The sequence below is a fragment of the Balaenoptera musculus genome, chromosome 4 (assembly GCF_009873245.2).
Source record: "Balaenoptera musculus isolate JJ_BM4_2016_0621 chromosome 4, mBalMus1.pri.v3, whole genome shotgun sequence".
In the NCBI taxonomy this organism is placed as follows: Eukaryota; Metazoa; Chordata; class Mammalia; order Artiodactyla; family Balaenopteridae; genus Balaenoptera; species Balaenoptera musculus.
The window spans coordinates 35,234,421-35,249,058 of record NC_045788.1 but is presented as its reverse complement, the minus strand read 5'-3'; the positions used below and the strand labels follow the sequence as shown (position 1 = coordinate 35,249,058).

At 39.8% G+C, this 14,638-nt stretch overlaps 1 protein-coding gene across 2 annotated transcripts in view; it reads left to right on the top strand.

The window, feature by feature from the left end:
• PLCH1 (phospholipase C eta 1) overlaps nucleotides 1–11,576 on the top strand; it is a 235,018-nt gene extending 223,442 nt beyond the window's left edge. The window contains exons 19-24 of one of the 2 annotated variants that reach the window (XM_036851808.1): nucleotides 803–887; nucleotides 2,820–2,966; nucleotides 3,206–3,285; nucleotides 5,105–5,164; nucleotides 5,602–5,956; nucleotides 8,416–11,576. In XM_036851808.1, coding sequence (XP_036707703.1) covers nucleotides 803–887; nucleotides 2,820–2,966; nucleotides 3,206–3,285; nucleotides 5,105–5,164; nucleotides 5,602–5,956; nucleotides 8,416–10,499 — 2,811 coding nt within the window. In that variant the 3' untranslated portion in view covers nucleotides 10,500–11,576. The remainder of the gene's footprint in view (nucleotides 1–802; nucleotides 888–2,819; nucleotides 2,967–3,205; nucleotides 3,286–5,104; nucleotides 5,165–5,601; nucleotides 5,957–8,415) is intronic. The other variant, XM_036851807.1, reaches the window with a different exon arrangement.
• The last annotated feature ends 3,062 nt before the right edge of the window (nucleotides 11,577–14,638 follow it).

Here is a 14,638-nt window from a genome sequence, read left to right as displayed (position 1 = left end):
GGGGAGGTAAAGGTGAGGAGGAGGGGCACTAAACACTCATATTTTTCTTTTGATTACCTTTTCATCTTTTTATTTTTAAATACTTTTAAATTTACGTCATAGTACCCAATTGATTTAACTACATTAAAGTGCACCAATCAAATGTGGATAACTTGATTAATTATTATGTAAGCAGATCAAGGTAGAACATATCTAGAACCCCCAGAAGGCTTCCATCCACCCTCCCAGTCAATATCTACTCCCAGTCCTCCCCTCCCCCCATCAAATACCAGTCCCTGTCAAAACAGATTCATTTAGTCTGTGCTCACACTTTATGTAAATGGACTCTGACGGTATACACTCTTTTGTGTCTGGCTCGTTCTACATTATGGCTATGTAGCACAACTTTGTTATTTTTTCATTGCTGTGTTGTATTCATTAAATGGATATTCCACAGTTTATCCATCTTACTCATAATGGACATTTAGGTTGTTTCCAATGTGTGACTATTACGAATTCACCTGCTCTGAGCATTTCTGCCTAGATAGAAGCTCTCATTTCTGTTGGGTATATACCTTCAACTGGAGTTGAAGGTTCATCGGGTTAAGTTTTTGTAGCATTAGTAGATATTGGCAAATAACAATGTAATCTTTTTTTAATTCCTGCTTCATAGTTGACTCTGTTGAATCTTGTACAATTTCTCTTTCTTAGTAAGCACCTAAATAAATGGGTTGCTGTTGATATGTGATATTTTGGCCAATATTCTTAAATTAACATGTGTAGAAATTTATCAGTTGTAGTAATACTTTCTTTATTTATATAGATCATTGATCCTTTTGTAGAAGTTGAAATTATCGGATTGCCAGTAGATTGTTGTAAAGATCAAACTCGTGTGGTAGATGACAATGGTAAGATTATAATCTCTGTTCACTTTTAATAAGGATGCTCTAGAAATAGAGTTTGCACTAAAAAAGAGAATTTTTCTACATGGAAGAGAAACAAATTTCTAAAATCTGTAACTGCCATCTGAGTTTTGTTAAGATTTTTCAACACATAAAACTAAGTAAATATGGGATTGATGCATGGTATATTTTGATGGATGTTGTAATCTAGGCTCTCAAGACTTCTGCTTTTGAAGCAAATGGTTTTTTCTAGTGAAATGAATGATATTTTAAAGATCTGGGTTAAAACTTCATGTAGGAAAATGACTCGTTATATTTTTATATTGTTTTCATGACATGAGTTGCCTCAAAGTTCTCATTTGTGAAGCCCACGTCCTAATGATTTCTCATTTTTTTCTGGAGCATGTACAACTGTAAAGGCAAGTGCAGCATGCTCTGGCAAGTTTACTTCTTGAATATGTACTTGTGGTGCATGGGCAGCCTTCTTCTTCTGTTTTGGCCATCATGTAAAGAAAACTTTGTTTACTCAAGCCTCATGTCTTTTTCACAGTAATCTTCTAAGGTTGTATTTATTCATACATATGACAAACATTATTGCATGCCTGTTCTTCTCAATCTCTAGTCCTTAATACTGTAAAAAATCTAAACCCCAATCCTCAAAACGTTTGGGAAATTAGAGGTTCCTAGAGAGACCTTAAGAGGAGTTTAAGGAAAGGAATTTGAGGGTTCAAGAGTAGCACAAACCTGTTACTTAGGAAATAACATGCTTAAAATAAGCAAACTTCCCATACTGCATTTTCCTACCAATGCTCAATGTATTTTTTTTGGTCTCAGAAATAATTGAGATGTCATCACTAAGTCAACAAAAAGTATCTCTTCTCTTGTTCAGGAGGGACATCTCAATGATTTTCAGTCCATAATTATTTCATTAGCTAAGGCATTAGGGTTAAGTGGCTGATGCCTCCTGAACGCATACATTTAATAACATGAATTTTCATTTTTAGAAAAGAAGAACAAACTTATAGAGTACTTGAATTTTTATCAGTTTAATTATTTTATCTGAGAGAATTTTACCAAGGAATAAACGTGGTTTTGCCTTTTAGAATTTGAGTTGAATTATATGCCTTTCCTATTTATTTTCAGTAGCTGTGAAAATATGTCATCTTTCATGTATTAAGGTCTTGCTTCACGAGAAGCCCCTGGAAATCAGCAGTGCCTCGTCTCCTTTGGCTCTGTCACTAGTTGTATGATGTTAGGCATGTTATTTTCTCTGAACATCAGTTTTCTCAACTATAAAACGAGCATTATATTTCCTATGTTAAAAAGTGAGCATGGTTACTTGTGTAATTTTTAAGAGTTATATATTTTTGAAAGTCAGTAATATATATTTTTTCTTAATTAGAAAAAAACCTCTGCCCTGCCACCCTTAGAGGATTACCATAAGAATTAAATGGGATGGTATATGTACCATAGCATTGAAACCTTACAAAATGCTTGCTGGTGATGCTTACAGCAGCAGAATCTTTGGTGGGTGAGAAGCATCATTCTACTGGGGTGGGATGGGGGTGGGGGAGAGGAATCATTCTTTATTGCTTTTGCTAAAACATTATTCTTAGATCGCTACTATAGATACTTTCTGAGCTTATCGAAACATTCTGGATATTGTCTAAAAGAGCTTTCTCTACAATGCAATTTGGCATCAAAGATTATTAGAATTGATGTAATGATTTACAGGCACTTTCTTACCAATTATTTTCTAGCAATGGGGTAAACTCCAAGGCTTTATTTCAGTAAGGCATCCCTGGGTGGCTCAGTCGTCTTCACGAGTTTAATAACCATTGCAAGCAATTTTCACTGTCTGCTTTGCAGATGTTGCTGCTAAATCATTTTTAGCCAACCCCTTTGCTTTTCTAATTTGTCTTTTCCTGTTTCTCTGAGGATTTAACCCTGTGTGGGAAGAAACCCTCACATTTACAGTACACATGCCAGAAATAGCTTTGGTTCGGTTCCTTGTGTGGGATCACGATCCGATTGGACGAGATTTTGTTGGGCAAAGAACTGTGACCTTTAGCAGCTTAGTGCCTGGTAAGTCTGGCTGGCCTTTTCTCTCTAGACTGACCATTCCTTTTCTTTGGAAGATTTAATATATGATATGTGATATACATGATCCATGGCATATATGATATATAAAATATGTGTTATATGATAATGTGAGTGTTAACATAAAGAACTATAGTAAAGTCAGGTATTTAATTCTGTTGCACCCATGGGAAAGCCAAATGCAAGTTCAACTAAAAGGAAACTACTTTCTCTGCTTTTATCAGGCTACCGGCATGTCTATTTGGAAGGACTGACAGAAGCGTCCATATTTGTCCACATAACAATCAATGAAATCTATGGAAAGGTAAGAAAGATCACAGGGCTTAAAGCCACATGCAACAATAATATGGTCCTTAATAAAGTTTTCTAATTCATTGCATAAAAGGGAACGTGTATCTTGACAAGCTGTTTTTTTAACAGAAGACTCTAGTGAAGCCCAGCCCACACTGTTCTCAGTGTGCTCTCCTGCCCACAGGCCTCCATCCATGTGTGCTCCTTCCTCTTTTTAGGGGTGTGTACTCATTCCCTCCACCTAGGGGCCCTCTCTGGGCTTAAAAGAATTGAGAAAACTATTACTCTCTAGGGCAATCATTTGTTTGACTAAAACAGTAAAGATAGACTTACATATTTGAATTTTATTATAATCCTTAAAAAGACCCAGCTGGCTGCAGTGGGAAATGTAGTCTCAGATGTTTGAATTACCTGTACTAACCGGGCTATGATCCCAGCCAGTTCTAGGCAGGATGCATTCATTTAGTGCCATTGTATTCAACTGGAAACCGAAAAATCACGAATGAATTAAAAGCCACCCACAGGACTTAAAAGGAAGAGACCATAAAAGTGTATTCTAGCTCTTTGCTGATGCCAATTTCTTCATTGCAGAGCTCACTTGAGATTTACAAATCAGTAGGCTGTCCTCTGGTAATGCCGAGTAATTGGGGACTTGGCCACTGGAATCAATTTTCAGGACTAGATGTGATTTGGAGGGACTGTAGCATTGACCAGGGCCCAGGAGTGTCCAGTGCTCTTTATCAGAAGGTCTGCTTTGCCTGGAGCTCCCCCTCCAGAGGTATATACATTCTCTGTGCTTCCGCTTCCTTATTTGTACATGTGGGGTAAAAGTAGTACCTACTTCATAAACAAAAACTTTATTTTTAAAAAGCTTCCTGGCACATAGTAAATGCTCAAAAATGTTGGCTAATATTAATATTATTAAAGGCTATAATCCAACCGGCAGGTAGTGGACCAATTTGGCCGGAAATAGGAGGTATGTGTTTATTCTCACATCCATCAGTTGGGAGGGGTGAGGTGCTAAGGATCCTAATTTCTAAGAGTGATAAAGTTTTATGACTTTCTGTGTTTAGTCCTGGGTTTCTATTTGTGCTACTTGTTGGGCTCTCTCCTCTGGCCTAAACATACACAAATGTAAATGATCGAAAAATGATTCTTGAATTTCTAGGAATCCCAGGTGAACAAAGCAGCATCTCTAGCACTTAACATGCTTGAGGGAAATAATAAAGATCAGTTTGTTAAAAACTTGAGCCAAGGGGCTTCCCTGGTGGCGCAGTGGTTGAGAATCTGCCTGCCAATGCAGGGGACACGGGTTCGAGCCCTGGTCTGGGAAGATCCCACAGGCTGTGGAGCAATTAGGCCCGTGAGCCACAACTACTGAGCCTGCGCATCTGGAGCCTGTGCTCCGCAACAAGAGAGGCCGCAATAATGAGAGGCCTGTGCACCGTGATGAAGAGTGGCCCCCACTTGCCACAACTAGAGAAAGCCCTCGCACAGAAACGAAGACCAAACACAGCCATAAATAAATAAATAAAAAAAAAAAACAAAAAAAAACTTGAGCCAAGAAGGTGTTCTGTAGGACTTGTGTTCTCTCTCCTAAATAAATGTCCATGTGTAAGTCATTTATTACTTTCAAGGTGTGTTTGGGTTGATATGCATAAACCACAACATGATGGTGGTGAATTGAGCAATGAATGAACTTGTGACTAAAAATCCAAAGTGGGAGAAAGGGTTTATAGAGCATATGTGTTCTGTCTCCTTCTGTTTTTACTTGTGCAGCCTTCTTGAATGAGCCCAAATTGTGTTCTGTTGTGCTTTTTTCCCCCTTGCAGTGGAGCCCTTTAATACTCAACCCCAGTTACACTATATTGCACTTTCTAGGAGCTACAAAGGTAGTTTCTCAGCATGGTGCTTGGTTGTTGCTGGCGCGTTCCTCTTTCAGTGGTCATGGCGGCATGCTCTCTCACATCGCTCCATCTTCCTGCTTACCACTTTAAAACATGCATCTGTTGCTTTACGGTGGCTCAAGTTCATTATAGTCTTTTCACTGTGGAAACTCTTCCTACCACCTTGTCATCTTTGGGCAGGAAACTTGTGGGAAAGCTTGGTTGTGAAGATGGGAGGCTGCCTTCCTCCCAAAGTCAGGTTGATAAGATGTGCATGACGTTGTGCAAACGTGCTGTGAGCTGCTGTTTTCTTGGTTTGAATATTCTTCAGTGGCTGTGAGATTTCGTTTTGTATCCATTTTTCATGGAGCTGTCATTGAAAAGGCAAGCAGTTGACACAGTGGTATTTGCTTAACTTGTGCTTGGTCCTTTTGTGTCTTCAGAACAGACAGCTCCAAGGTCTGAAGGGGCTGTTCAATAAGAATCCCAGGCACAGCTCTTCGGAAAACAGTTCCCATTATGTTCGGAAGCGATCGATTGGAGATAGGATTCTGCGACGCACAGCCAGTGCTCCAGCCAAAGGCAGAAAAAAGAGCAAAATGGGCTTCCAAGAGATGGTAGAGATAAAGGATTCTGTGTCTGAGGCTGCAAGAGATCAAGATGGGGTCCTGAGAAGGACCACACGCAGTTTGCAAGCACGCCCTGTCTCTATGCCTGTTGACAGAAGTCTTCTGGGGGCTCTGTCGCTGCCTATATCCGAAACTGCAAGAGACAGAGAAGGAAAAGAAAACTCTCTGGGTAAGATGCTTTAAGTTTCTCTAAGAATACACCCCTTTAAGGCCCATTTTGGTCCCTAATTACCATTATGACATGGCTGACATTTTGTAGTCAAAGTAAAATATACTGAAAAATAAATCATTACAGTACATTACAGTGTTACCTTTTAGACCATATTTTAAACTTTGGGGAGTGGGTGGTAGAAGAGCTATCTCCTAGTCGCCTAAAGCCTCGAAATAACATTGACATCTGAAATTGACAGTGAGGGATCAGGTGTGATGGCGTGGAGCCTACGGGTCTATGAGGTACCACAGAGGGAGGTGAAACCTGAAAAATATGAGCAGAGATCATGGTTTTCTAAGTGGGTACACTATTTACTGATTTTCTGAGGAGGAATAGAGTTAAATTGACTTTTCTGAGGTTGAGTTTAGTTATATTTCTTTCCCACCATATAACATGTTTCTACAATTGGAAATGTTTATGGAGAAAGAGGAAAAGCCAGATGTTAAAAGTAATCCACCTTCTTCACTTGAGAAATCTTTGCTTCCTCAAGAGGTAGCTTATTAGCTGTTTTCCTGTGGCCTCGTTTCCCTGACCACTGGATGTTGGCAGGGAAGGAAGCACGTCTGCAGCTCCTGTCCATTCACAGATTCCTCAGGCATAGGAACCAGGCATTACCCATCTTTTCCCTTAATTTGAGCATAATGCTTCACTCATATCAAGAACGTGATAAAGAGTGGTATCTGCTTTACAGTGTACCAAAGAGCTCTTGCCTTGTGTCGGTGACTCTTCCCCCACCCTATTTTAGATAATTTAAGCACCAAAACTGTGTCCATGTGAGGTCTCTGCAACAAATAAGTTTTAATTAAATCAAAATCACTTCAGACAGTAGAATGTGATACCTGTTTCTTTTAGCAAAATTCTTTCATCATGCAATCTAATTTCAATGATCTATTTTCTCACAAACACCACTTTGCTTGTATTGATTTTTATTGTAAGATATTGTAGGGAGACAAACCAATTTTTGAATGGTTTATTTGAAGGAGAAAAAGGCAGTTAACAAGTTTGAAATTTTGCTAAGAGCAGTATCAGAGAAGAGATGAAATATATGCTTTAAAATTTATTTCAAAACTCCATTTGGGGGGAAAGTAAACTATATATAAATATAAATAACTCCATTTTGGGGGGAAAATAAAGCAAAAGAAATTAGTAATAATTAATCCTGTAATGCCACAATTAAGATGTTACTACCATTAAGGTGAGTTAGAAAGCAATAGTTATGTTTCTTTACTCCCTTTAAAAAATAGGAAAGTTATATGTTATTCATATATATATAGCATAATATATTTAATAATAAAGTATAAAACTTATAAATATGGAGCAGTACATAACCATGCAATGATTCAAGTTATCATGTAGAAGAAAAATTAAGTGGAAAAAATTCAGAATAAAAAATTGTATACATAATTCTGTCCCTCTACAAAAGCTTACAGTGGCTATCTGAGTGGTAACATCATATAATCTTTATATTTTTCCTTATCATTTTTGGGTTTATCAAATTTTTATGATGAATTTTTTTAGTTAGGAAAATATTTAATAAAAAGTTAAACATATTTTCTTGATTCTCATAACTGAAAGCATAAAATCCATTAAAATAATGTGATTAAGAATCCTTGAACACCTAATATCAATATTGTCTTAGCACTATACTAAACAGGATGGGGTACCCCAAGTTACTTTGAATTGTGTATTTTTATAGTTTTCCTTACTGTGCCTGATATCTTACTACCTCTTTTAGGGGAGAATGCAATATGAAATTTATGTATTAAAACCAAAAAAATAGGATCAACGGAAAATTAGATATTAGCAATGGCATAGAATTGGTGACCAAGTCTTTATTTTATCTTTTGACTTTTATTTTAAAGTCAACAGATACTGATATTTTAATGCATCTATTGCACCCTCCAATTTGTTTTAGAAATTAATTGGTTAAAATCAGTATTTTGCCAAAATGTTTTTCAAAATGATTTGTGTGGGTTTTTTTTTTTCTCTAACACATGTATAACTTTGAAAGCTTACAGTATCTTGCTTACAGGTACTACAATACTTTGTTTAACAGAGCTGTCTTGTTCTGTTTTTATTGCCATGCTTCTGTGTAGTACAAATCTGAATAGGAAACAACTTAAGGTAATCTTCACTGTAAAAGTATGGTAACTCATTGACATTTTTTTTTTTACAATGAATATTACATCCTTAGCTGATGTAATAGCTATTCAAAGGGAAGTTTCAGTGAAATTACTATATTTTACCATTTATCCATCACACAGACACTTTGTTGCAAATCTATGCAATCCATAATTATATTGTCACGATGTAACAGATTTACATTTTCCATTTGTCTGTCTGAAGACAAACATGAGTGTTTGCAGGTCCTACATAAAGTGATACGTGTCACTTAAAATATTGTTTGTTTCATTCAGCAGAAGATAAGGATGGCAGAAGAGATAGGAAGGCAAGTATAAAAGACCAACATTTTCCAAATTTCAACAAAAGGTTATCCGCTTCCTCCAGCGCTCTCCTCCACAAAGACATCAGCCACAGGGACTCTGCTGTTTCTACCGCCAACTTGTCAATCACAGAACAGTTGGTACCAGGTCCAAAGGGTGGGAGAACCAAATCAAATGTGTTAAGTGATCGCCAGGAACACCAGTGCACCAACAAATCCCTCTCCCCAAGGCAGCATTTGGCTCGTGACCCTGCAGTTATCCTAACACAAGATCTGTGTGGTGTGAAAACCAAGGAAAACGGGAATGCTGGGGGCTCCATGGTAGGGAAAAGCGCATTGTCAGGAAGCATCCTTTCTCAAAGCAATCTGGAGATTAAGAAGCTGGAAGGTAATTGGGATAAGGGCAGAGCTGCAACATCCTTTTCTTTGTCAGACGTCTCTACTCTCTGTTCTGACACACCTGACTTACATTCCACTGCAATTCTCCAGGAGAGTGAAATTTCCCATCTTATTGATAATGTCACTTTGACAAATGAGAATGAGCCTGGCAGTTCCATCTCAGCACTGATCGGCCAGTTTGATGAGACCAGAGACCAGGTTAACCCCACAGTTGTGTCGCATCTTCAGAGCCCCAGTGTGATAGCGGGCCATCCTCCCTTGCCTACCATGGACCTAAAAATGCCCTTCAAGCATGGCTTTTCCAGTGGAAAACCCAAGTCATCCTTCTTGTGCTCATCTCCTGAGCAGATTGCATTCTTGGGGCACGAGAACTCTGAATGCTCAACACATGCAGCTGTTTGTGAAACTATCTGCACTCCTGTCTCTAAAACTGAAGCAGATGATGACCTTTCTGGGAAGACCAAGACAGGGGCCATGGAAAACAATCTGCCTCTGTCCTCTAATAATCCTCCCTGCTGGTTACCAAAAAGTCCCACCCACAAAAAAGACTGGGAAATACTGAAGAACCACAGCCCTGCCACTTCCACTGACTTGACACTGGAAGATGTAATAGTGGATCCCACTCTCTGTTTAAATTCTGGGGAGAGCAGTCTCGTGGAAATGGATGGAGACTCACAAAGTCTGCCTTTAACAACCTATGGATATAGGAGAGAGGGCACAAGTCACCTTGCTTCTCCTTTAAAACTGAAATACAGTCAGGATGTGGTGGAACATTTTCAAAGAGGCTTGAGAAATGGCTACTGTAAAGAGACTCTCCACTCTTCTGTCTCTGAAATATTCAACAGTATTCAAGATGTCAAAAATCAAAATATTTCTCATCTAGCCTATCAGGGTGCTGGTTTTATGCATAACCATTTCTCAAATTCAGATGCAAAAAAGAACCAGACCCCTGGGCCCCTGTCTAGCGTTCAAGACATGCATGACCCTGCCCCCGAGCGGTCCACACACCCTCCTCTGCCTGCTCTGAAGCTGCCCAGTCCTTGCAAATCCAAAAGTCTGGGGGACTTAACATCAGAGGACATCGCCTGTAATTTTGAAAGCAAGTACCAGTGTATTAGTAAGAGCTTTGTTACAACTGGCATCAGAGACAAGAAGGGCGTGACTGTGAAAACAAAGTCTTTAGAGCCTATAGATGCCCTGACCGAACAGCTGCGGAAGCTTGTGTCCTTTGACCAGGAAGACGGCTGCCAAGTGCTGTATTCCAAGCAAGATGTCAATCAATTCCCCAGGGCCCTGGTCAGAAAGTTGTCATCCAGAAGTCAGAGCAGAGTGCGCAATATTGCCAGTCGCGCCAAGGAAAAGCAGGAAGCCAACAAGCAGAAAAGTGCGAACCCCAGCCCTGTGGGAGGAGTGGTTCTTCGAAGCAAACCCTGCGCGCCGGCGCCCGCGGGGAACCGGCACTCCACCGGCTCGTACATCGCGGGCTACTTGCGGAGCGCCAAGGGCGGCTGCGGCGTGGAGGGCCGCGGCATCCCCGAGGGCGCGTGCGCAGCCCTGCGCTCCGGCCATGCCGACCAGTTCTGTTCACATCATTCCGTTTTGCAGACCGAGCCGAGCAGTGATGATAAACCAGAAATTTATTTTCTTTTGAGACTGTGAATTACATAAAGCTGCATTTATTTTTACTTTTATTTTTTTTTTTACATTTTAAATAAGCTGCATTTTCACTGTTTACGAGATATTCTGTAGAATGTCCGAGTTTTCAGTAAATATGTTCCTTGGCTTTGAGATGATTTTAAAATGTATTTTTAAACTTGTATTACCGTCTCCCTTTGACTCCGTGTGTTCTTCTTGTTCATGCGTTTGTATGTAGCTTCGGGTGACACTTCCCGTGTACCTTTCGGATCTTTCTCCCCTGAGCTGTAAACTCTATCGGTATGATGTATGTGCATGCCCTAGATGTGAAACTTCTCAGCAGCTTGGTTTCTACCGTCCGTATGTTTCACCAAGATGCTCTTTGCTCTGTGTCCTCAGATCACAGTCACAAATGTAGTCATTTTTACTCTCTGTTAAGAGATTTTACAAAGGACAAAGGGATGAATTCTTTATTTTAAAGCCATTATCGTTTTTCCTAGTTTTTGTTCTTTATTGAGAAGCCCAGCTGCATTTTTGTAACTCAGTTAAAAGAAGATTCAAATAGTTAACTTACCTTTTAAGATTTCTCTACCCCACCCAGAAGGAGAGTTCAAAGGAGATTGGTAGCTGCTCCCTTCACACCCTCTCATTTTTGAGTAGGCTGTGAGGGTAGGAGGAATAAAGCAAACTTCTGTATATAAGGACAAAATTGTTTGTTTCACATAAATTTTGTTACACATTTTTGCTAATGGCTTTGTATGTAACAAGAACACAGTTGCCAAGCTATTTGTTGTACTTTTGAATTTTCTGATTAAATTATAGACTGCAAATAATGGCTTTCAGAATGAGGGACTTCCAGCAGATGCTAACAATAACAGTATAGCACAAATTGAAAACTTCCCAAAGCTTTCCAGAAAAAAAAATATTTTCTCATGATAAAACCCAAGTGAATAGATAATTAGAAGAAAGCTTTTCCCTTCAGGGAGCCAAGTAACTATATTTTAGTACCAACATACATTATTTTCACTGTGAATCCATTTTTTATTGCATGTTCGGATGTCCCTCTTTGCTTTTTTGTAACATTAACTGCAACGATGTTCTTCTTGGAGCTCATGAAAATAAAATTAAAGGAGATTTTTAAACACTTCGTGAATTTTTTTTTTTTTTTTTTTGCAATTGAAGCTCATGTGATGACTGTTGAGTAGGGAACCCGAAGCACTCAGAAATATTTGCCTTTTCATCTCTTTGCAACAGAAGAGATCACTTCTACAGGGATAGTTTTAAGCAGCATTTCATGTCTTTGAGTGTTTTCACTGTGCTTTAAAGACCATATTTGTAAGGCGACTTGAGAAGAAATTCAATGTAATGATTTTATTTGCATTTGGTGATGATGTTGCCAGTTTAAAAATCCTTCCCAAATCCTGCGTGTGACAGGGGGATGGGCGGGGGGTGGAGGGTATGCAGGCAATGCAGGCAAGAGGCTGTATTTGGCCAGTTAGGCCACCTGAATCTCTGTTGTGTGTGGGGAGAGTGGGGAGGAAAGCAGTTAGACTCTGCTTTCTCTCAGTTCCCAACCCTGAACTTCTCCCCAGTGCTGAGGGTCTTCCTCTCTCTGGACAAGCACTGGGATGCTGGTTGGGGTAGGGGTGTAATGGTGAAAGGAGAGGGACCCATTTTCCATCCCTTAGTGAACCTGAGATATTTCATCATCTTGGGGGGTTCTGAACCCACAAAGTTCCATCCTTAGACCTTGGTTTGTTTTTAAAGTATCTTTGTCTTAAAGAGATTAACATGGTATAAAGTTGTTGAAATTCATTTGCAAAAAGGTATAGAGTTTATCTGCCTTTTTAAACTTGATGGAATATGTATTCTTTTTTTTAATGGATATAGAGGCATTCTGATTATTTATTTATTTATTTATTTGGTTGCACCAGGTCTTAGTTGCAGCTCACGGGCTCCTTAGTTGTGGCTTGCCCACTCCTTAGTTGTAGCACATGGGCTCCTTAGTTGCAGCATGCGGGCTCCAGTTGCGGCATGTGAACTCTTAGTTGTGGCATGCATGTGGGATCTAGTTCCCTGACCAGGGATCAAACCCAGGCCCCTGCATTGGGAGCGCGGAGTCTTAACCACTGCGCCACCAGGGAAGTCCCAGAAATCTGTATTCTTAAAAAAATCCAGGAGTTTACATATGGATGTCCACCATGTCTCAAGGTGATTTAGTAGTAACATAAATGGTTGGTGCCAAGTGATGGGTTATGAGACCAATCGCCCAGGTACCCTGTGTGTCTGTCGCCTATACATGAAGTATTCTTCTACTGATAGACTTAGGAAGAGAAGGGAAAGTGAATTCATTATTACTATTTGGGGGTTGCCTAACAGGAAAGAGGAAGCAATAAAGCTTAAATTTTACTGCAAGCTTTCAGTGCTCGCGTTAGGCTCCTGACCAGGGTTTCATTTGTTTGGAGGATGGATCAGGGACTCACTCAGTCACAAGGAAATCACACAGCCAGTGAGATCTCAAGCAAGATATTAACAGGCTTTCTAATTTTTTTCTTTTGAGAGCTAGAGAGTCCAGGAAGCCCCCATTCTCTGCCAAGTCTGACTAGAGCAAGCCCTGTGAGGTTTCAAAGTTCTCTCATTTGACTCCTTTCTTAGAGGCTGGATGGAATATTCCAAGCCTGGGCAGCGACAGATGCCTGGGAGAGTTGCCTGCAGCAGTGGCACTATCCACGAGGACAGAGTAAAGCTTCTTTTTTTTTAGTGAATCAGCTGTGCATATACATATATCCCCATATCCCCTCCCTCTTGTAAAGCTTCTTAACATAAATCTGATCAAGCCATCTTTCCCACTTAAAACCCTTTAGTGGATCCCCATCACTTATGGAATAAGTTTCCATAGCCTTTGCATATAAGATCTTTGATTCGTACCTTTGTTTCTATAGCCTGGTCTCCTCTGCCTTAGACTGCCCTTTCCTCCTTTACTCACTACATTTTCCAAGATGTATCCTGGAGGGTCCTTTCCTCTAGAGAGCCTTCTCTGATTGTCATCTTCTCCTCCCTGGTTGTACCCAACCCATCAAGAATCCCTCAGCTCCATTTGGGGGCCTTTGACTGCCCTCGATTGTATCAGTCTGTTCACTTGTATGCCTACCCCACTAGACGTAGACCTCTCTGAGGGCACTCATTAGGCCTTGTGCCCTTTCCTAGCTCAAGGCCTGGTACTTATTTGTATTCAGTAAATGTTTGATACATTGATGAATGAGAACTTAGGGAAAATGTGAGAGAAAACCTGTGTCTGCTGTCACAGTTTGTTGTGTGCAGGGAAGGAGGAAGAAGCCCAGAATCTTGTTTCAAGTGTGGTGATGACTGAATTTATCTTTGTTTCCCTTTAATTTTTTCATTTCCCTTTTTCCGTCCAGCCCATCTTTTTCTCTCCTTTTTAATTTAGTATCTATTTAGTCATTTCCCATGAGTAAGAGTAGTTGATTTTTGTAAAGGATTCTGCAATTTAAAAATAGTTTTATATGTGGTGCATCTCGCTTGGTCCTTACAACAATTTTGTGAAGAGATGAGGTTATCACCATTTCGTAGCTTCCGAAAATTAATCTCAGTGAACGTGTGATTTGCCCAAGGTCATGGGGCCTAGGAAATCACCAAGAAATGTTAATCCAACTCCTACTTTGGTTCTCTTTCCCCTATACACCATTGCCTTTCCTGAAGACTTTAGTGCATATTTGGTTAACATCCCTTCTGGGCTAGAGACTCAGCTGGCTTCTGGGATTATGAGAATAGGGACTTGTCTTTAGGGAGCCACCAGCTGGTAGAGATGCTGAGACATAATATATTGGTTTTGTTCCAAATGTCCAAACGTTTAGAAACATATTACGTATGGTAGTTGAAAATATAAGGAAAAAGAATTAGAAAGTTATGTTGCCATACATATGACGTCCATGAATAACCCAGTTTTTGAAAAGTTAATAAACTTTATTTTTTAGAGCAGTTTTAGGTTCATAGCAAAACTGAGCAGGAAGGACAGAGATTTCCGCTATGCCCTCTGTTCCCGCCCATACGGCCCCATCTACAACTTCCTCCACTGTTGACATCATCTGCTACAGTGGCTGTATTTACTACAGTTGATGAACCTACAATGACACATTGTTATC